The sequence below is a fragment of the Galeopterus variegatus genome, unplaced genomic scaffold, assembly GCF_000696425.1.
Source record: "Galeopterus variegatus unplaced genomic scaffold, G_variegatus-3.0.2 Scaffold1339, whole genome shotgun sequence".
Lineage (NCBI taxonomy): Eukaryota > Metazoa > Chordata > Mammalia > Dermoptera > Cynocephalidae > Galeopterus > Galeopterus variegatus.
In genome coordinates, this window is record NW_007727450.1 from 354,306 (window position 1) to 378,327 (window position 24,022).

Sequence of the window (24,022 nt, forward strand, 5' to 3'; positions counted from 1 at the left end):
TATTTGTAGTGGAAAAAGCGAGATTTAAATTACATCAAATTTCTTAATAATTAAGGACCAAAGTGGGGACAAGTTATTTCGTAGATGTTTCCTGAATTTTTCTATTCTAGTACTCAAATTTTTTTCTTTTAGTCTTGTATTCACTTAATTTAAAAATACACTAAACCTGATTTTTTTCTTTGTTATTAAAATAAAGTAAAAAAAAACTCTAAATTTTTAAAATATCATTAATTGCTACTAATGGTATCCAAAACCCCATTTAAGGATAGCTTTTCTCCACCAATTTCCTCTGATTCTCCTTAAAATACTTAAGGAATTAGAGTAAAAACAGATTTTGTTTTTTAACATGAAATGAATATGTAACTTGACACTCCCTGGGTATGTGCTGAAACTTGTATACTGAGGGAGATCTTTTACCTAAGTGTCCCATACATCTTAAACAGAGCCTTTGTCTGGGCTTTATCGACTACTATTTTTCAAAAAAAAGTCTCTGGGGTTTTCAGGAACAATTTAAAGTGATAATTATTTTAAAATGTATTGTACAGGGCTGGCCCAGTGGCACACTGGAGAGTGTGCCACTTGAGAGCGCAGCGGCGCTCCCGCCAAGGGTTCGGATCCCATGTGGAGACCGGTTCCCGCTCACTGGCTGAGCGCGGTGCGGGCGCAACACCGAGGGTTGCGATCCCGTTGCCGGTCCCCGGTACGGGCGTGACACCATGGGTTGCGATCCTGTTACCGGTCAGTAAAAAAGACAAAAAGGGGGAAAAAAATGTATTGTACAAATATGTTCACTGGAATATTGTTTGTTACCACAAAATTGGAAGCAATTAAAATGTACATCAAATATGGGGTTGGTTAAAAAAATGAAAACATATACTTGAACAGTGAAGTGACTCAGCATCTGATTTATAACAGTGGGCTCTGAAGTCATACTAGTCCTGGGTTTGAATCCTGGCTCAACCATTTCCAAGTTGTGTGATCTCGGGCAGGTTAACTTCTCTAAGCCTCAATTTCATTATCTGTAAAATCAAGATCTTTGTGCCTACCTCATTGTGAGGATTAAATGGAATTATGTATATAAAACATTTGCCATAGTACCTGGCACTTGATAAATGTTTAACAGGGCCTCAAACAATTGGGGACATAGTTGGTATTTAATAAATATTTGTTGAATGATAGGAAATTTTTAAAATGTTATATGTAATGCTATGGAGCTGGGGGAAGCTAATGATACATATATAATTTTATGGCTTTTTAAATTTTTAAAAATCTATTTATCTTAATCGGCAATACTTCTGTACAACGTGCTGTTTTGAAATATGTATATATGGGGGGATGGCTAAATTGAGCTAATTAACATGTATTACCTCATATGCTTATCATCTTTTTGTGGTGAGAACACTTAAAATCTACTCTGAGTGATTTTCAAAAATGCTATATATTGTTAAGTGAAAAAAGATATTCATTTTACTTAAAGATTCTACCTATCTATCTATCCATATATAAAAAAGTAAAGAATAAAAGGATAGGCTTTGAAATGTAAATAGTGGTTATCTCCACATAGGATTCTAAGCAATTTTTCATTTCTATTTTATGCATTTCTTAAGTAACCCAAGTGTCTCCCAATCTTCCAGAGTCACTTATTCCTGTAATACTCAAGTATATTGAGTTTCCATCCCAGGTAACAGCAGGATCTATTCTCTTTACTCATCCCTCCTTTTCCAGGGTAACCTTCTTATATGCCTGCTCATGAATCAGTCCAAGCTACAGTCTGTCGTCTCAGGTCCTGGGTTCAACTTCTGCAGCTGCAGTCTTCTTTCATCACCTCTGCCCCACATGTAGCCTTCATCCCTCTACTTTCATACACCCAAATTACCACAAATACAAGGCTAGTGTATAGCAACTTCGACTAAAGTATTGGGGAGAAGTAGGCATATTTCCACACAGCACCAAATGGGAAACAATTTACAACTGAATCTTAAAGAGAATCTCTCACTGGCTGTTTTGTGCCCTACCCTTCAGCCTACTACCATTTTGCCAGGTTCTGCTACTCAAGTCCAAAAGTCTTCCCTTCCATTTAATCCCTCTTTTCCTAGTTTCTGGGATTCTCAGCCTCTTTCTGCAGACTGCTGTGTGAAAAAAAAAAAATTCCAAGTTATTTTTATAGGCAAAGAAATTTCATTCTGAGCTAGGCTCTAGACCCATCTTGCCTTTTACAAAATGTTACTACTGGGGAACTTTTCGAAAGAAAAAAAGCAATTTATCACTGACCTGCACCCTTAGCTAAGCAAAGAGACAGCATAGGCAAAGAGATGAATTTTCCCTTAACTGGAAATGTACTGATCATATCTGGAAAGGAAGAAAATTCAAATTCTTGGGTGTGTTCCTTTCTAATTCGAGCAAACTCTCTAGAGGTAATATTTTTGTTTGCCTGTCATAGATATTTTACAAATTTTCTACAATGAGCATTCATTCTTTAATAAAATAAAATAAATCAAATATTATTTTAAAAAGTAAGTGTTGCTTATTGATGAATGCTTCCAAAATACTATAAGTTTTTATGTCAGAAAACACCCCATTTGTCAGCTCTGTTCCAGTCTGGCTCCTTGCCTTAAGCCCCTTCCCCTCAACCCTACCTTCTCCCTCTCTCCCACCTTCCCTCCCTTCCTACCTTTCTTCCTTCCTGTTTGCATGACACAGGAGTAAAAATAAAAGGCTGTGAATTATGCTCTGAGATATAAGGAGATTCCCACAAATTTCAACTCTGCTTGCTATAGATGAAACTATACAAATGTCGTTCTTAATTGTGAGTAATCATTTGGATAAGCCAAGCTGGAGTCAGAATTCAGAATATTGGATTTTACTTAATCTCTTCAGAAAAGGGGATTTTATGTATTCAGTCATTAGAGTTTAAATGCATAAACATATCCATATTTTTAGATTTTGGGGGGTGGCTTTAAATGTTGTATTAATTAAAAACATTTTGGTAGAGCGGGCAATGAATGCATATACATTTTGAACTTTTAGAAATAGAATTTGGCAGGTCTTGCCTTACAAAACTCACTACTTAGACTATTTAATAAAATAGTATGTTAAGACTAAAAATAGATTTTTATAAATTTTCTGATAATATATGGACAGGAAGAAAACCTCAAATTTGAATAATATGCACACTTTTTCATGAAATATAAACAAGCTTATAGTATTTATCACTTAGACTTTCGGTTCCTAAACTGGATACACTGCCACCTTGTGGCAAAGATTGACTATTGAAGCTGTTGTATAAATATTCTAAAAACTATTTTTTCCCTGATGGTCTATTTTTGCCTCAGTGGAGGCAATCTCATTCTGAGTTTCCAAGATGGAACAAGTTGCACTGATAAGTGACTTTAAGCAAGAATATATATTTTTTCTTTCCCTTAAAAACACAATTGCATAATGTTCAAACCCAATATTCCTTAAAAAGAAAAAAAAAAAAATCTACATGATCTTCAACTGATGTAAAGGTCCATGACTCAAAATGCAAAGAAACTCAATCAGTTCTAAATCACTAAACTGCATTTTATAATTTTACCCCTTAAAGGCATCAACCAGAAACCTAACTGCCTCCTCCTCTAACAAAGCAAAAAGCAAAAGTCATCCATCCCCATAATAAATTATGCCAATTGTTTGATTGTGTAAAGCAAACAGCAAAATTACTTCACCTCTTTCCTGGCATTTCAGAAAAAGCAAAATAACTAGGTTTTCCTTTATTTTTTCTGGACTTTCAGCTGTGTGACCTTAGTCAAATTACTTATCCTCTTTGAATTTTAGTTTCTTTAACGCGAAATGGGAATAATGATATCACCTACTTCATTGGACTGTTGTGAGAATTAAGTGAGTTAATACAAGTAACGCGCTCCTTAGAACTGTGCCTGACACCGCTGGAAGCGAACATAAAATTTTAGCTCCATTTCTATTACAAGGTAAATCAAGATCGGCAATGTGCCTACATCTAATTTGTATTAGGCTTGGCATAGTTCTACAATGTGACTTGATTTGCCTGTCATGCCAAAAAGATGGGCTCTCTAGGTACAGCATATGCTTAGGTGACTGAGCTCTCTAGTTTTATTTGAACCCTTCCATCTATGGAATGAGCCTTGGACCTTGTCCCGATTCTACCACTTACTAGACTTTGGAAAATTAGTAAATCTTTCTAAATTCCAGTTTATTAATAAAATGAGGAACAACAGTACATACCTCACAGCATTGCTTTGATGATTAAATGAGATAATGCATATGTAAAGCCTTTATCGCAGTGTGATACAGCCTCAACCAAGGTTCTCGGGTATATTTAAACAGTAAAAGACACTCCATCTAAAACAAAATTAGCACTAGTTACACAATATATAGTTGAGGAAATGAGCCAGCAGATAAAATGATGGGAGAAGGAATTCTGAGGGGGTTAAGGAGGTGAAAGGACAAAATGCCTGACCTAACAGATGTGGGGGTGGAGAATGAGTAGAATGTGTTTAAAGGCAGGACAATGTGATGGTAAAAAGCCTGGAAAGGGAGTTGAATATACCTGGGTCAAAATGTAGGCTCCCTGCCAACTGTTATGAGGTCTTGGGCAGGTTACCAAATATTTTGAGTCAGTTTCCTCAGAATTGGGGGTAATGGGGCTGCTATGGAATTGAATGGGAAAATGTAAGTGCTTCCCGCTGAGCCTACGTCATAAAAGAACTCAATAAATGATAGCTGTAGTTGCTGTTAATTATTTTTAAAGAAATATTTTCTGCATTCGGGACTTGAGTACCCCATCGGGACAACTCTTTTAAGTACTGCAGTTGCTAGTGCAAGTGAAAATCGGGACAGAAAACAGGAAGTGAATTATTTGAGGACTGGGATGTGAGGAAATGGGGGAGGGACTGGGCAAGTGTCTTTGAATTGGTTGTTTAAAACAGCAGGCACTCTTAGGAGGAGTGCCCAGCATAAGGTCTGAGACTCTTTCCAGCCTCTTGATTCACTCTCAAGTTCTTAAAGAGGAGAAAATAAAGTGGTGCTCAAGGGGGCCCTGCTCCGCCCCTCCCTCACTCATGAGGGAGCACGTAAGCGCGTAGATAACAGCATTGTGACTTCGGCACAATGACACAGTGACTGTGCAAGGGGGGTATAAGGTAGTAATGCTCCCCCAGAGTCATTTTCTTCTTCCCTTTACTTCTGGCCTGTTGGCAGGGAAAGGCCAGACGACAACCTGAAACCCAGCTGCCAAGCTTACAGCTGTGATTGCTGGTGAAGTCAACTCTAGCAAATCGGAGACATCCTAACCTTCCTTAGGTAGTCCTTTCTTTTTCCAGTTCCCACCTTGACAGAGGGGTGTCTCGAAGAGCTAATCAAGTTGAGAAAAACTGAAAACAGCCGACAGCCTCCTACCACAGCACTATAGTTAAGGGATCCTGTTCTATCAAGAAACTTAGCCACTAAGCCAACCAGTCATCTGCCAACCTATCATCTGCCAATCAGTCCTCAGCCAACCCATCCTCAGCCAACCAGGCATGAATCAACTGGGCATGAACCAACCAAGCATGAGCCAACCAGGCATGAGCCAACCAGGCGTAAGCCAAGTAGTTCTGAACCAACCAAGCATATGGCAATCAGGCATGAGTCAATCAGGCTGGAGCCAACCAAGCAGGAGCCACTTAGGCAGAAGTCATCCAGACCCAAGTCAATCAAGGTTGAGCCAATCAGGTGTAAGCCAACCAGGAAGGGGCCAATCAGGCACAAGGCAACCAAGCATGAATTCTTTCCGAATAAGACCTGCGGAGGCTCAAGACTGCCCAGAAATTCTGCGCCTGATTAAAGTAAGCCTGTCTCTCCTTATTCCGTGGAGCTTCATGGCATTAGTGCAGGGCTTAAAGAGAGTAAGGGAAGCATAGACTAGGTTTGAATCCGGGCTCTACTAATTCTGACCTGTGTATATAACCTTCTGGAAATTACTTAACCTCTCTAATCTTCATTTTCTACATCCAAAAATCAAGATTATAGTACTATCTATCTCAAAAGGTTGTTGTGATGATTCAGTAACATAAAACTATTACACGTAAATTGCTTGGCATATAGTAAGGGGCTCAAAAAGTCATGGGGGAACCAATTCATGAAAAATTTAGGGACTGAAGGTGTTCCCTCCTGGGGAAATTTTAATTTTAAAAGAAACAAAAGGAATGCTTAACTCAAATGAATGACTTGCCAATGATAGAATTTCAGGTGTTAATGGCTATGATTTGGGGGTAAGAAATCTTGTTGCTTCTAAGAACACACCTACTTGTAGAATCTGATGATTGCCCGGAAAACAATATTCACAAAAAACAAATTTTCTATACAATTTCAGACAGTTCATTGATCCCACAGACAATCTCTAGGTGTCCAAGGAGCTGGGTTAAAAATTTTTCGTTTCAATGTCTATTTTAATGTCTTTGCTGGAAATCATTCCAGTTGAGTATTGGGGGCAATCTAATAGCCATACTTACTGTATTGAAGTTCTGAGGCACTGAAGGCAATCATTTATGTGACGCACAATCTAAACAATTCCATGTAAAGACCCATATAAAAGCAGTAGCCCAGATTCTTCATGGAGTAAATATGTGGCTAGAACAAGGAAGGCACAGATTATAGATATGGAAACCTTATAAAGGAACTCTGTAATGAAAATGTGACCATCTACTCACTAACATATCTAAATCTTATCTAAACCAGGCCAAGTTTGTGTTCCCTTTGATTGCAGAATGTGTTTTAGTGGCCAAAATAAAATACTCAGAATTTTCCAGTGAAGTCCATCTACCGAAGTGATGCTAGGCCCGGCTGCAGATCTGTAAGAACTGAGACCTATCCCTCCATGGCTTCTATTCTATTACATTCCCATAAGTTCCCACATCATTTCCTAGTTTCTGGGTGTATTAAAGGTTAGAAACCTTCCTTCCTTCCTTTTTTCTTTTTTTTTTTTTTTTTTTTTGCTCCCACTTATGAGTGAGGACATGTGGTATTTCTCTTTCTGTGCCTGGCTTATTTCACTTAACATAATTTGCTCTAGGTTCATCCATGTTGGTGCTAGTGGGAGAATTTCTTTTTTTTTTTTTTTTTTTTTTGCTCCCACTTATGAGTGAGGACATGTGGTATTTCTCTTTCTGTGCCTGGCTTATTTCACTTAACATAATTTTCTCTAGGTTCATCCATGTTGGTGCTAGTGGGAGAATTTCTTTTTTTTTTTTTTTTATGGCAGAGTAGTATTCCATTGTGTATATATACCACATTTTCCTTATTCAGTCATCTGTCAATGGACATTTAGGTTGGTTCTAGCTCTTGGCTACTGTAAATAGAGCTGCAACAAACATGGGAGTGCAGGTATCCCTTCGACATGATGACTTCCATTCCTTTGGGTATATACCCAGTAGTGGGATTACTGGATCGTATGGCAGTTCTATCTGTAGTTGCTTGAGGAAACTCCGTACTGTATTCCATAACAGCTGCACGAATTTACAGTCCCACCAAAAGCATAGGAGGGCTCCCCTTTCACCACATCCTCACCAGCATTTGTTATTCTCTGTTATTTTTATAATAGCCAGTCTAACTGGGGTGAGAAGATATCTCAGTGTGGTTTTAATTCGCATTTCCCTGCTGCTTACTGATATTAAGCATTTTTTCGTGTGTCTGTTGGCCATTTGTACATCTTCCCTTGAGAAATGCTTATTCAGCTAGTTTGCCCGTTTTTACTTTTTTTTTTTTACCTTTTTTTTTTAAAAAAAAAAAAACTTTTTAGTAAAACTTTTTTTTGTAAGTTTTTTTTAAAGTTTTACTTCTTTTTTTTAATTGTTAAGTTGTTTGAGTTCCTTTTACATTCTGAATTTTAATCCCTTGTTGGATGCTTAGTTTGCAAACATTTTCTCCTATTCTTTAGGTTGTATTTTTGCTCTGTTGTTTCTTTTGCTGTACAGAAGCTTTTCAGTTTGATATAATCCATTTATTTTTTCCTTTGTTGCCTGTGCTTTTGGGGTCTTATTCTTAAAGTCTTTGCCCAATCCTACTTCCTGAAGTGTTTCTGCTATGTTTTCTTTTAGGAGTTTTATAGTTTTGGTGTTACTTTAAAGTCTTTAATCCATCTTGAGTTGATTTTGTTATATGGTGAGAGATATGGGTCTAGTTTCATTCTTCTACATATGGATGTTCACTTTTCCCAGCACCATTTATTGAAGCTGTCTTTTCCCCAATGTATGTTCTTGTTGCCTTTGTAAAAGATGAGTTGGCTGTAGGTTTGTGCATTGATTTCTGGGTTCTCTATCCTGTTCCACTGGTCTGAATGTCTGTTTTTATGTCAGTACCATGTTGCTTTGGTTACTATAGCTTTGTATAGTATAATTTGAAGTCAGGTACTGCAATGCCTAAAAGGAGACAAAGAAGGCCATTATATAATGATAAAGGGATCTATCCAGCAAGAAGGCATAACAATCATAAATATATATGCAGTCCACACCAGAGCACCAGATATATAAGGCAAACACTATTAGACCTAAAGAAAGAGCTAGGCCCCAATACAATAATAGTTCAGTACCTGAACACCTCTCTCTCAGCATTGGACAGGTCACCTACGCAACAAATCAACAGAGAAACACAGAATTTAAGCTATGCACTCTCTATACATACATACATATGCATGTTTTGTTGCATTGCTATTTTATATTTTAAGTTTCTAGACAACTGGGATTAAGTCTGATGTCTGACTCACTTTTAACACTGCCCAGGATATCATATGTCAATAAATGTTCAATAAAAACTTCATGATTATTATCATTTTAAGAATTCATTACTAAGTCATAAACTGAAAGTTTTCTCTACTTTGACAGGAATTGGCTGCTTGTGAAAACATGCTAGATGCTGTGAAGTTAACAGCAACAGGTAAGATGTTTTGTGATATTTTCAGAACAATGAAGAAAACATGAATGTACGCATACAGTACTACTTGTACATGGGAATATGGAAGCTGCTGTTCTTGGTACATAAAGATAATGCTATTAATAGTATCTACATATATAGGATATAAATTTGATAGCTTTGTCAGTGCTCCGCTGTTTTATATTTTCCCCATTTTTTAGTAAGAAATTAATATTTAACAGCTCCTATACCTTTACAGCTTCAATAGATTTTAATGGTTCTCAAAATGTAGAATGAGAAATGTTATTGGTCAAAAAAGTGTAACACCCAGTATGTTGGTAGTAGCTTGAAAGGATGAAATGGATAAAAGCAAAATGATTTAAAATATTCTCAAAATATTGACTACATTTTGATAACCAGCAATATCAATGGGATAGGTTAGTGATTTATGATGAATTAGAATTTTTTAGGCAGCAAATATGAAGAACAAGAAAAGAGATGATTAAAGTGTATAAAATTACATATGTCAGAGGCTAGAAGACTATGATGAAGGATAACTCCTTGAAGTTGAATACTTCAGAATGCATGTCATAAACTGAGAACACTCTACCAAGGACATAAATGGTTTTACTATAAGGCTGGGTGGGTGACAGATGCAGAAGGAAGTCAGGATGTTTTGTGGGGTCTTTTGTGCCATGCGCTAACAAATCAATCTTAGTGCCTGGGTCAGAAATAGAACCCTGTACTGCATGGGTCATGGATCAGTCATCTCATGTGATGACTCATATGTTCTTACACTTGATAATTAACACCACCAAAATGTTAACTAAGTAGTAATTTTGTTGGTCTAAAAGATATAGTAAGAAATACAAAGTTGAAAGTAATGGACACTCTGTGAAAGCAGTACTTTTTACCTCCTTGATTAGATTTATTCCTAGGGTTTAATTCTTTTAGGGGCTACTGTAAATAGAACTGTTTTACTAATTTAGTTTTTGATTTGTTCATTGCTGGTGTATAGAAACACAACCAATTTTTCTTCATTGATCTTGTACCCTGCAACTTTGGTGAATTCACTTATTGGCTCTAGTAGCTTTCTTTTGGACTCTTTGGGACTTTTAATATATAGTATCATGTCATCTGCAAATAGTTTTACCTCTTCCTTTCTAATCTGGATGGCTTTTATTTCTTTTTATTTTGTAATAGCCCTGGCTATAACGTCCAGTACAATGTTAAATAGTAGTTGTGAAGGTGGGCATCTTTGTCTTGTTCCAGATCTTAGACAGAAATGTTTCCAGTCATTCACCATTGAGTATGATGTGGATTTTTTCCTATGTATACTGTAGCATGTTGAAGAATTTCCCTGTATTCCTAGTTTTATGAAAGCTTTTATCATGAAAGAGTGTTGCATCTTTGTGAGAGAACTTTTCTGCATCGACTGAGATGACCATGTGGTGCTTTCCCCCTCTGTTCTTTTATGTGATGTATTACACTGATTTTCTTGTGATGAACCACCATTACATTCCTAGGATAAATAACACTTGGTCATAGTGAATAATTCTTTTAATATGCTATTGGGTTCAATTTGCTAATATTTTGTTGAGTCTTTTTGCATATATATTAACAAGGAATATTGATCTGTAATTTTCTTTCCTTCTCATGTCTTTTACTGTCTTTGGTATCAGAGTAATTCTGGCTTCACATGATAAGTTAGGAAGTATTCCCTCCTTTTCAATTTTTTTGGAAGAGTTTGAAAAATTTTGGTGTTAATTCTTCTGTAAATGTTTGGTAGAATTCACTGGTGGGGCCATTTGGTTCCTTACTTTTCTTTATTGGGAGATGTTTGATTACTGATTCAAACTCTTATAGGTTTGTTGAGATTTTCTATTTCTTCCTGAGTAGTTTTAGGTAATTTGTATGTTTCAAGGACTATGTCCATTTCTTCTAGGTGATCTATATTTTTGTATATAATTCATAGTATTTTCTAATAATCCTTTTTAACTGCTACAAGGCTGGTAGTAATGCCCCCACTTTCATTTCTGATTTTAATTATTTACATATTCTTTTTTTCTTTGTCAGCCTAGCTATCAATTTTGTTGATCTTTTCAAATAACCAACTATTGGATTTATTGATTTTTCTCCGTGTTTCTCTACTTTCTATTTTATCTCTGCTCTAATTTTTGTTATTACTTTCCTTCTGCAAACTTTGAGCTTAGTTTGCACTTCTTTTTTTTAGTTCCCGAAGGCATAAAGTTAAGAATATTATTTGAGGGTTTTTTTATGTAGGCATTTACAGCTATAAATTTCCCTCTGAGCATTGCTTTCATTGTGTCCCATACACTTTTGTTTATTGTATTTTCATTTTCATTCATCTCTAAGTATATTCACATTTCCCTTGTGGTTTCTTCTTTGACTCACTTATTGTTTATGAGGGTGTTGTTTAATTTCCACCTATTTGTCCTGTTGATTTCTAGTTTTATTCTGTTGTGATTGGAAAGGTTACTGTGCACAATTTTAGTCTTTTAAAATTTATTAAAACTTGGTTTGTGACTTAACATATAGTTTATCCTGAAGAAAGTTCCATGTGCATTTGAGAAAAATGAGTATTCTGTTGTTGTCAGGTAGAGTGTTCTATATGTTGGTTAGGTCTCTCTGGTTGTTCTATACATTATTTAAAATAGAGTATTGAAGTCTCCTACCATTATCATATTACTGTGTACTTCCCCCTTTAGATCTGTTAATATTTGCTTCTTATATTTTGAAGCTGTGATATTCACTGCATATGTTTATAAATACTATATCTTGATGAATCGCCACTTTTATCATTACATAATGTCCTACTTTGTCTTTTAGAAAAGTTTTTTCCTAAAGCCTATTTTGTCTAACATTAGTATAGCCACCCCAGCTCTTTTTTGGTTACTATTTTACTATTTACTCTTTATTACTACTCTTTTACTATTAGTAAGGCATGAAATGTTTTTTCCCATCAATTCATCTTTAACCTATGTGTGCCTTTGGATCCAAAGTGTGTCACCTGTAGACAGCATATAGTTGGGTCATTTTTAAGAAATCCATTCTGCTAATCTCTGTGTTTTGATTGGAGTGTTTAATCCACTTACATTTAATGTAATTACTGATAAGGAGGTACTAACCCATGCCATTTTTATTTTCTAAATGTCTTATAGCTTTTTCTTGTCCCCCATTTCCTCCATTTCTACCTTCTTTCATGTTTTCTTGATTTTTGTAGTGAAATATTTTCATTCTCTTCTCACTTCCTTATGTGTATATTCTATAGATATTTTCTTTGTGGTTACCTAGGGGGTAATATTTGACAGTTATAACAATCTAGTTTGAATTTAAACCAACTTAACTTTGATAGAAAAACTCTTCTTCCATACATTTCTCTCCTCCCTTTCTGTTACTGATAACAGATTACAGTTATGTGCCAAGTAACTTACATTAATAATTATTTTTATGCATTTGTATTTTAAACAATGTAGAAAATAAAAACTGGAGTTACAAACAAAATTACAGTACTACCTCTTAAAATTTCCCATGTATTTATGTTTACCATAAATATTTCTTCATACAGCTTCAAGTTATTGGCTAGCTTCATTTTGGCAAGTTTAGTAGTAATTAATTTTTGCCTTTTTTTTGAGTGGGGACAGTATAGGAATGCCTTAACTTCTCCCTCATTTTCGAAAGACAGTTTTGGTGGATACAAAATTCTTGATACTTATTTTATCCCCAGCACTTTAAAAATATCAATCCACTGCTTTTTGGCCTTCAAGATTTTTGATGAGAAACTGGGTGATAATCTAATTGGATCCCTCTATATGAGACAAGTTGCTTCCCTTTTGCTACTTTAAGATTCTCTGTCTTTGGCTTTGGACATTTTGATTACAGTGCATCTTGGTGTGGATTTCTTTGGGTTTATCCTACTTCCAGTTTATTGAGCTTCTGGAATTATTGATTCATGTCTTGCATAAAATTTGAGAAGTTTTCAGCTTTTATTTTTTCAAATATTCTTTCCTCCTCTTTCTTTCCCTCTTCTCCTTCTGGGAGTCCCAAAAATGTGTAAGTTGCACTGCTTGATGATGATGGTGTTCCACAGATGACTTAGTTCACTTCATCTTTTTTCTGTTTTTCAGACTCAATAATTTCACTTGTCCTATCTTTCAGTCCACAGATTCTTTCTTCTGCTTGCTGAAATCTGCTTTTGAACCCCTCCAGTGCATTTTTCATTTCAGTTATTGTATTTTTCATCTTCAGAATTTTGGGGAAAGTTTCTTTTTTATAATTTCTCTTTTCATTTATGTTATCATTTTGTTCACACGTCTTTTTCCTATATTTGTGCATGTCTTCCTTTAGCTCTTTGAACATCTTTAAGATAGTTGCTTTAAACTCTTTGTCTAGTAAGTCTAACATCTGGTGACATTGGAACTGGATTTGAAGAACAGGGAGAAAGAATGCGGGTTTCCTTAGGTATGTTTTCTGTTTGTTTTTTTTTTTTTTTCCTTTGAATGGGTCATCGTTTGTTTCTTTGTGATTTTGTTGTTGAAAACTGGATATTTGAATCTTATGATTTGGTAACTCTGGAAATCAGATTCTCCCCCTTCCCAAGGATTTTCTGATTTTTTTTTTTTTTTTTTATGGTTGTAGGTATCTCTGTGTTAGGGATGAACCTGAGATGAAAGCTTAATGTGTTGTCCAGTCTATTCTGAGCCTGTACCTTTCCCTGGTCATGCACAACAGCTTTCTAAATTCCCCTGCATGTTTTTATTTTTATTTTCCAAATGTTCAATAAAACAGGGATAGCTCCTTTAAATCTCCTGGAAGCCACTTCAGCTGGTGTGGGTTGAAACAATGGCGGCCAACATTCAACCCTCACCTCAGCAATCAGAGCAACAGTACACAGAACACAGGACTCTGATATTTTGAGTAAACACTCTTTATTGCCCACCCTGGTTCCAGCAAATTGTTCCAAAAATACAGGTTGCTGTTCCTACAGCTGCCTGCCACAAGACTGGGGGGATGAAGGCTGGGTAGCCACCACTGCACTGAATTTGACCTAAATTAACTGCAATTTTCCAGCCAGGAAAATTGTCTGTCTCCTGGAAATTGCAAGTATTCAAATAAACTCCACAGTTCCAAAATATTCACTTTAGACAGTTCCTACCAGTATAATTGATGTCCAGGAGAAGAGATGAATTCCTGGTGCTTTCTACTCTGCTATCTTCCCCTTTCTGCTGAAAATTTTCTGACACATTGTATGTGAATTGATATTTCAGATTTACTCAGGGATGGCTTTGGGGACAATCCTCTTTTCTACTGCCTGATTGCAGAAGTACACAATCAACAAAAACCATCAGGTAAAGTGAATCTTTCTTCTCCAATTAATCTTGAGTATATTTTCTCTATCCTGAAAACAAAGTACAGTTACATTGCATATAATTACTATTAAGCAGAGGAGAGTATATGTCTGTAAACTCAGTTTTGCTTTATAAAAATGTGTTGTATGTGCTTATATTTGTATATGCATTAAAATTTTTTTGGAAGAACATATGCCACACTGTAAAAAGATGGCTTATCTCTTAAAGGTTGTAGTATAAGAGATTTAAACCTATATACACATTTCTATATTGTTATTTTGTCCAGTGAGCATTTATTACTATAATACGTAAACACACGAACACCAAAGATATTCAATTTTGGAGGAAAAACTTTCTAAGATTCAAAGCATTAACCTCTTCGTATCCTCTTTTCCTTCTTCCTAGGCAAAGTGACCGCTGGATTTGCCATGTACTACTTTACATATGATCCCTGGATTGGCAAGTTACTTTACCTGGAGGACTTTTATGTCATACAAGCTTACAGAGGTAAAACTACAAATAAACTAAAAAGTACTTCAAAATACTTTGAAAATACAAGTGGCATATTTTAATTTAAGGGGTATAGATAGGGCTTATAAATATGGTGTTTAAGTTAGTTTATGTAACTCATTTCTGTTTCATGAGTGGGTCACTATCCTAGTAATCCTTGAATGTGGTGAAGACTCAATTCCAGATTAAAAAAACCATTTTCTTACTAGTTCCCATCAAGGTATAAATATGCCAAGCTATCATAGCTATATTTTTATCTTTAAAAAAGTGCTTTTACATTTTAGGTTGGCTTTGAGTAGAAACAGATAAAAAATATACCCTGTTATAAGACAATAGTGAGAGAAACTCATTTCTTTTTCATTGATTTTTGATATGAACCCAAACTATTTTCTATTACCCTTGGTATCACATTCCAATTAGGAAAAAGAGACATGAAAAACATTCATGAGTTGTGTTTCAACACAAGCTATTAGAATGTATAATAACCAAATACAGTGTTTTATATTTTATTTCTTTTAAACTAAAGCAAATAAATAGTTAAGTGGAACTTTTCAACTTACAGTTTTCATTTTGCATTATCTATTTAAAAGGTCTAGGTATTGGAGCTGAAATGCTGAAAAGGCTAAGTCAGGTATGTATTACAATTAGTACTAACATTCTATACTTTAACTTTATCCTTTTGTTCATCAAATGTTATTTAACAGGGCATAAATTAGATAATTAATCTTACCATTTGAACATAACTCCAAAATATACTTCAAATTTTTATCCAAATTAAACTGGATTTGCAAATCAATCATATAGGTTTTATGAGTTATACTTAATTAAAAATTGATTTATATATAATCCAAAACCACACTATACATCTTTTTTGTTATCAAGCATATGTAACCATGAGAGAGATTAGAAAGCACTTTTACCCATACAACAGTACCACAGTATAAATATGAGAATAGTATAAAAGCAAGATCCTTTTGTATTTGGAAATATAGTATAAGTTAATGTGTTCTTTTAGGTAAGCTTTTTCTGTAGAATAAAGACTTTGCCAATCAGTTTTGGACTTTTAAAGAGAGGTGTTTTAGAGCTCATAAGAGTTGGGACTTTTTTCTTTTTACAGCTATAGAGAAGTCCAAAAGACAACCATTGTATTATTATTTGGAAATACAACGCACACATAGTAAATCTTCAATAAATGTGTTAATGAAGACTACACTTTCAAATAAAAGTAATCTTTGCTTGTTTTTAAACAGATAGCCATCAGAAGCCAATGTAACTGCATGCACTTTCTTGTTGTCGTTTGGAACCAGGTTTCTATTGACTACTACACTCGTCGTGGGGCTTTAGACCTTTCCTCTGAGGAGGGTTGGCATCTATTTAGGTTTAACAGAAAAGAACTCATGGACATGGCAGGCGAAGAATGAAAGAGGCTTGTAACAACTCATCCCAACATAGGCTCCATTTGAATGTCACCTGAGTCCAACAGTAGTTTGACTTTGAATGCTGAACAATACAGCAAGTGATCATAACATTCTTGTTTGAGATCTTTTACTTTGAAACAGATTTTGCGGATCCAGTCAACTCTCCATTATCCAAACTAATATACTAATGGCTAGTAGCAGTGCTGATAATCCAAAAGAGCAGATAATTCAAAAATCACTTATACTTGGCTTTGGGCTATTTATATTTTATCTACCATATTTCATTAAATTTAAAATTCTTTTTTTTCACATTTTAACATATTTGAAGTTAAGTACAATGATCAACTGGGAGCATTTTTTTTTTCTTAAACATATATGATGTGTCTTACATTTGATAAAATATGAGTGTGTTTGAATGTAAACAGATCTGAGGCTTTAAAAAAATTCATTTTAAGTACTGAAGCTAAATTCTGAAGACCTTACTTGTGGAAAACTAACAAGTGAATTGCTTCCCCACCTTGAACAGCTTAAGTACCACTGCCTCCTTGACACTGCTCCAGAACTACACTCCAACTTTGAATATCTACAGCTGTTTGGTTGTACTTATGTAAGGACAGATACCGCATACAACAATGTATTTGTAGATGGTTCTCTCCTCCCTAGTATAGAATTATAATTATTTTTGATATCCTGTGCTGCAACCAGCATGGCAGACTATGAGTTCCTACTGGTTATCAGGAATTTTATGGGCATAGAAGCTACACAAACATGATTCAGCCATACCCGCAAAGAACTTGTCTGTGAGAAAATACTAATTATAATAAATTGTGTGGGTTATCATATCTATAAATACCAAGTGCAAGGGAATATAGAGAACATCTAAATTCTACCTTGGAGAATTGAGAAAGGTGACATTGGAACTGGATTTGAAGAACAGGGAGAAAGAATGTGGAACAGGGTGAGACCTGAGAGTATTCTAAAAGCAGACACTAGCACAGGCAGAGAAAAAGAGGCATAAAGAGCAAAGCATGTTCAAAAAACAAGTGGTATGTCATATACAACATAACATACATTGACAGTAGGGCAGGCGGGGAGATGGAAGATGGGATTGGAAGGTAAGCTGGGATCAGATATGAAGGGCCCTATCTGTCATACTAAGGAGTTTTGATTTGATTCTGTAGGTTATGATGAGCCATTGAAGATTTCAGAAAGACAACTATTCATACTAGTTGTCAGAAAGACAACTATGTCATAATAATATGAAAGATGGATTAGAAGAATAGGGTGGTAGACACCCATTCCCAACTCCTTACCCACCTGTCTTCCTCACCACAGGGGAGAAAAAAAAAAAAAAAAAAAAACACATAATTTCCTTGAGCAAAGTGTGTAACTCTGTGACAAAGTTCCGGTTGAGATATCCACAGAGGTCTTCTGAGGAGAGTCTAAAAAAGCATTTACTCTTCGGATAAAAGGGGGTCAGAAGCATCTCGTGCACATGTTGCCCCACTGCTTCCTACTTTGAATGTGTATGTGTTCCCTGGAAGTACAGCAGCCATCTTGTGACCATGAGGTGACAAACCACTACGCTACAGAGAGCAGAGTGGAAAGTGAAAAGTCTAGGTCCTTGATGGTATCAATGAGCCACCGTCCCAACCCTGTACTACCTAATTCCAGGCTTTAAATAGATCCCTATTTGCTTAAGCTCCTGTTAACTGGTTTACTATTACTTGCAAGCAGAACACATTCTGAAGTGAGAGACAGCAAGACTGTTGGCAAGCAGATTAGCCAGGAGGCTACTACAATAACCCAAGAAAATGATGATGAAGAACAAGAGCAATGACAGGATTAGAGAAGGTAGAGCAGATTGAGAAACAAGATATAAGGAGAGGAAGGTAGAGACAATCTAATTTTAGGCATATTGACATTGGGATTATCTACGGGACATCAGGTGGATAATACTTAGAAAACAGGTCTATAGCACTAGAGAAATAACTAGAAATATAGGTCTAGTAAATAAATAGAAACATAGTTTTACAGCACTCGAGAAATATGGGGCTGAAAATATGAATAATAATGACATATAAATAGTGGCTGAAGCCAGTGAAGTCTGTTGAATAAAAATGAGAGAGCGTATAGAATGAGAAAAGAGGACTAGAGATGCAACCTGAAGAGCCTCAGCATTTAAGGGATTCAGTGCAAGAGAAGAAGAAAGAAGAAGAACAAGAGAAACAGGAATAACAGAAAGTAAAGGGAGGAGTGAGTTTCAAGGAGGGAGTGGCGAAGAGTCAATAATTACATAAAAATTCAAGTAGGTATAGAGGCTAGGATGTTGCAAGACAAAGAAGAATTGAAAGTGAGGAAGTAAGAAAGGGACATTACTTTTTAAAGAAGGAGAGAGAAAAGCAGCTCAAGGGAAGAGGCAGAGTTAAGGAATGTTTTTTTCTTGTTTTTGTAATTGTGCTTTCAGATACCAAAGGCCTGAAGCTATTTAGAGGTTGAGGAAAAGAAATGTGTGAAAAGAGAAACCAAGGACTGAAAATTAAACAGGACGAAATATGGTCCTGGGAAAGATAGGAAGGAATGAGATCAGAAACACAAATAGAAGAATTAGCCTTAGAAAAGGGGGATGCATGGCTGAAAAGAAGCCTTGAAGGCAGATTGGAAGAAGTTGGGAATGGTCGTATCTAATTTACTTTTTTTCTCTACGAAATAGGAGGCACAGTCAACTCTGGCAGGTATAAGCAGCCTGAGGAGAATAAAAGGTTTGTAATACCTCTTCTGGGGAACAGAATAGTAAACCACCTAGGAACCAGAATGATTGCTAAGCAGCATTAGGGGGCCCGTGTAGCATATGGTCCTCTTAAACAGTTAGAGATGTTCCATTTAGAAGGAGTTAACATTAATAAAGCAAAGAGACAAAGCCAAGCCAAAGTGCCATAAAATATGGATATTTTATTCCAGCTCTGAGAAACAAACAAAACAAAACAAACAAACAAAAACGGGGGGAACATCCTTCCACACACCATTCTAATTTAACTGACATTAATCTGCAAAAACTAGAGAAGATATATATGTAAAAATATGTGTGTATATATCTATACACATGTACATATTTTCAGATTTCAGTGTCACTGGTATTCATATCATCATCTGTTTTGTTTCTAAATAAATGCCCTTAAAAGTCATCAAATGCATCCTAATACTTCTACCTGTGTCTCCTCTTCGATCATTTAATATTGTTTGGATTGCATTCAGTTTGTGTTTTAATCACTTACGTAATTGGTCAAACTACATCTGAAAATATAAGGGAAAAACGATTCAAGTTATACTCTACGTATCAGTTACCCATTACATGATTTTTTTCAGCATTATTTGCAGCTTCACACATCTTGTGGTTCTTTATGCAGTCTATTTCAGCTTCTAGTGCTGTACATATCTATGTCTTCTGGATGGGACTGCCCATGATCCATGAGCTTGGGGTCAGGCATAAACTGTGTAGCACCTGATAAAGTATTAAAACAAACAAAAAAAATTAGTCATTTAACAAATTTATTTTTGGTACTGGGAATACAACAGTGAACAAAATATAAAAATCTCTGTCAATAAGGACCTAACATTTGAATTGATGAGAAAGACAATAAATTAAATAAAATATATATCAGATGGTAGTAAGTGCTATGCAGAAAAATAAAGCAGGGAAAGCCATATGGAGTGTTTGGGTGATTTGCAGTTTTAAATAGGGCAGCCAGGGAAAGCTTTCTGGAAAGGTAATGTTTGAGCAAATAACTGAAGGAGGTGAGGATATGCACCCTGTATATATCTGAGGGCAATGCCTTGAAGGAGGAGCAGACGGCAAGCATAATGGAGCTAAGGCACGTCTGAGGAACCAACAAGGCTGGAACAGAGTAGACAAGATATAGGGGAAGACAGTGAAAGTGTGATAGGAGACATGAGCAGATTTGACAGTGGAAGGCTAGTCACCTAAGGCCATGGTTAAGAATTTTGGCTTTTATTTTAAGTGAAATGGGAAGCTACTGGACAGTTTTAACTAGGTGAGTGACATAAAGTTATATTTTTAAAAAGATCATTCTTGGTTATGGGAAGAAGAGGTTATAGGAGAGAAAGGGTGGAAGCAGGGAGACCAGTTAAGAAACAATTGCAGTACTCCAGGAGAGATGCTGAAGGCTTTAATTAGGGCGGTAGCAGTGGAGATGGTGAAAAGGGATCAAATTCTGGATGATTTTGAAGGTAGAATGGAAAGGATTTCCTAAACGGACTGAATATGTTGTGTGAGAAAGACTCTTTAACTTAAGAAACTGGAAAAATGGACTTGACATTTACTGAGATGGAAAAATATGGGAGAAGCAGGTTTGGGGAAAAGCAGCTGAAGTATTAAGTTTTGAATGTGTTTAATTGCTTACTAAACAAGCATTTGTTATTCTCATTTTTTTGATTACAGCCAGTATAACTAGGTTGAGGTGATATCTCAATGTGGCTTAAATCTGCATTTCCCTGATGACAAGTGATGTTGAGCATTTTTTCATGTACCTATTGGCCATTTGACTCCTTTGAAAAATATCTATTCAGTTCCTTTGCCCATTTTTTAATTGGGTTATTTGTTTTTTTACTGTGTAATTGCTTGAGTTCCTTCTATATTACGGATATTAATCCCTTGTCTTGATGCATACTTAGCAAAATTTTTCTTCCACTCTGTAGGTTGTCATTTCACTCTCTTGATTGTTTCCTTTGCTGTGCAGAAGATTTTCAGATTGATACAATCCCATTTGTTTATTTTTTCTTTTGTTGCTTGTGCTTTCAGGCTCATGTTCATAAAGTCTGTGCCCAGACCTACTTCCTGAAGTGTTTCACCTATATTTTCCCTTAGTTATTTTACAGTTTCGGGTCTTATACTTAAGTCTTTAATCCATTTTGAATTGATTTTAGCATATGGTGAGAGGGGCATATCTAGTTTCATTCTTCTACATATGGATATCCAAGTTTCCCAGCACCAGTCATTGAAGAGGCAGTCTTTTCCCCAATGTATGTTTTTATTCCCTTTGTCAAATATCAGATGGCTATAAGCCTGAGGGGTGATTTCTTGGGTCTCTATTCTGCTCCACTGGTCAGAAAGAATGAGAGTAACAAATGTTGGCGAGAGTGTGGAGAAGGGAATGCTCCTATACTGTTGGTGGGACTGTAAATTAGTATAACCACTATGGAAAACAGTGTGGAGGTTTCTCAAACAATTACAGATAGATCTTCCATATGATCCAGCAATCCCACTTCTGCGTATACACCCAGAGGAATGGAAATCATCCTGTCGAAGGGATACCTGCACTCCCATGTTCATCGCAGCTCTGTTCACAATAGCCAAGATATGGAACCAATCTAAATGTCCATCGATGGATGATTGGATAAGGAAACTGTGGTATATATACACCATGGTACACACCATGGAATACTACTCTGCCATAAAAAAAAAAAAAATGAAATTCTTCCATTTGCAACAACATGGATCAGCTTGGAGAAACTTATGTTGAGTGAAATAAGCAAAACACAGAAAGATAAGTACCATATGTGCTCTCTCATAAGTCAGAGCTAAGAGATAAAGAAGAAAGGAAAGAAAGACCACAGTGGTGCATTGGATTTGCAGAGGGAGAAAACATCCTAAGAATACAAAGTGGAGTGGGGGATAGGGGGATGGGGAGGGAGGTTGGGGATAATTGAGGGGACAATTGGGTGGGGGACACGGGGTATTATGACAATTTGTGGTAATGGGCATGCAGCCAGGATGGATCTGGCATCACATCTTAGGCACAAGTGGTGACAATTTGCTTTGTACCCCATGAATATTCATAACCAATAAAAACAAAACAAAGCAAACAAACAAACAATACAGAGAAGAGTAAGATCACTGAGGGCTGCTGTAACTCAGGAAAACTTTCTGGAAGAGGCAGCAGCACAGACTAATTTTTTTTAAATATAGAAAGTAGAAAAATAAAGAAGAAATAAAATAAAATATAATCAGTTTCTCTAAAAAAATAAAATAACTTCAAGTTAAAAAAAATAAAACAAACGCAAAATCCCAATCAGACAATGACCAATGGAGATGAGCAGGTAATTCAAAACAGAGAATGTACAAATGGCCGATGAACATTGTACCGCTTTTAAAACCTCAGTAAAACTGGAAGACACAAATTTCAAAATAAATAAATAAATAAATAAAAGTATTGCTTACTAAACATCTGAGTACAAACATTGAGTAGGCAGCTAGAAATGTGAGTCTGTAGAGTTCAGAGGTCTGGGTTGGTTTAAAAACCAATACTGCCATTTGCAACAACATGGATGGACCTTGAAAGAATAATATTAAGTGAAACGAGTCAGGCAGAGAAAAAAACAACAACAACAACAACAACAACAACAACAACAACAACAACAACAACAACAACAACAACAACAACAACAACAACAACAACAACAACAACAACAACAACAACAACAACAACAACAACAACAACAACAACAACAACAACAACAACAACAACAACAACAACAACAACAACAACAACAACAACAACAACAACAACAACAACAACAACAACAACAACAACAACAACAACAACAACAAAACGGGGGTGGGGGGAGAGGAAGATATAACAACCACATTTTTTTTTTTTAAGTTCTTACAACAAGCAAATGGAGGGGACACACTTGGGTGGGAGAGGGAGGAGGGAGGGAGGTTTCGGTGATGGGACATAATAATCAACTACATTGTATATTGACAAAATAAAAATAATAAAAACTTTACAGTTCTAGCCTTCACATGGCATTTAAAACTATGGGACTATATGCAATCATCGAGAGTTAGAGAAGACGTCTAAGGAAGGAGCCCTTCGGAAACTCCAACTTTTTCAAAGTTAGGAAGATTAGAAGAAATGTAGCAGAGAAGACTGAGAAGGAAAGCCAGTCAGAGAGGTAAGAGAACCGGGAACACATGATATGCCACAGGCCAAGTGAAGAGACTGTTTCAAGGAGGAGGAAGTTTAACCTGTATTAAGGGTTGCTGATGGACTGCATAAAATGGACATTGAGAATTGACTCTTGGATTTGGCAATATTGTGGATCAATGGGGATCTTGACGAACTCACTGTGTGCCAGGCAAGATGCTGAGCTGTTTTCACGCATTATCTCATAATACCACCATGAGGTCGGTACTATTTTTATATCATCTTCCTTTTACAGATAAGGAAATTTTAATTTGGAGAGGTTAAGTAACTTAAACCACTGTCACTCAGCTGGTAAGTGGTGGAGCCAGGACTGAATTCAGGTTTGTCTGACCCTAACACAACACCCCTGGCTCTTTTGAAAAATCGGGGTTAAAGCAGTAACAATCTCATACATTTATTTTTAGTATTAAATATGACAAAATAAATGAATAAATATGATAATGTGCACAAAATGCTGCAGACATGTAATGCTGTACGTGGTAAGTAGGCAAGAGACAACTTTTTTAAACTTTGTGATATAACACAAAAAATATTTTTTCAGAAATTGGCTTTTATTTTAAATGTTTTTCAAATTCTGATTCATTTTGAAATGATTTTATTACATGTTGGAGCCACACCTTTTTTTCTCCCCATAGAATTTAATTTTGTTTTATAATGAAATCAAAGGGGAGAATACAATGATTTATATAACACCTATCTTTTCAGAAACATTTTCTATTTTATAAAGTATGACACACCTATATGTAACTTTATCACCAAATATATTTTAAAAAACAAATCATAAGTAATCACTATGAGTGACACTAATACGGTTCTC

At 35.8% G+C, this 24,022-nt stretch overlaps 2 protein-coding genes across 2 annotated transcripts in view; one reads left to right on the forward strand and one right to left on the reverse strand.

Moving 5' to 3' along the window:
• Window positions 1–5,534: 5,534 nt before the first annotated feature.
• SATL1 (spermidine/spermine N1-acetyl transferase-like 1) lies at window positions 5,535–16,297 on the forward strand. The gene is made up of 6 exons (XM_008576369.1): window positions 5,535–5,840; window positions 8,874–8,925; window positions 14,190–14,270; window positions 14,676–14,777; window positions 15,371–15,411; window positions 16,031–16,297. Exons 1-6 carry the CDS (start codon window positions 5,535–5,537, stop codon window positions 16,199–16,201), a joined length of 753 nt encoding a protein of 250 aa, XP_008574591.1. The 3' UTR covers window positions 16,202–16,297.
• Window positions 16,298–19,130: 2,833 nt separating this feature from the next.
• Window positions 19,131–24,022, reverse strand: part of APOOL (apolipoprotein O-like) — a gene marked incomplete at its 5' end in the record, with an annotated part of 34,079 nt that continues 29,187 nt past the window's right edge. Inside the window, one exon of the mRNA XM_008576370.1 lies at window positions 19,131–19,700. Within this exon, the coding sequence (XP_008574592.1) occupies window positions 19,612–19,700 (89 nt within the window). The remainder of the gene's footprint in view (window positions 19,701–24,022) is intronic.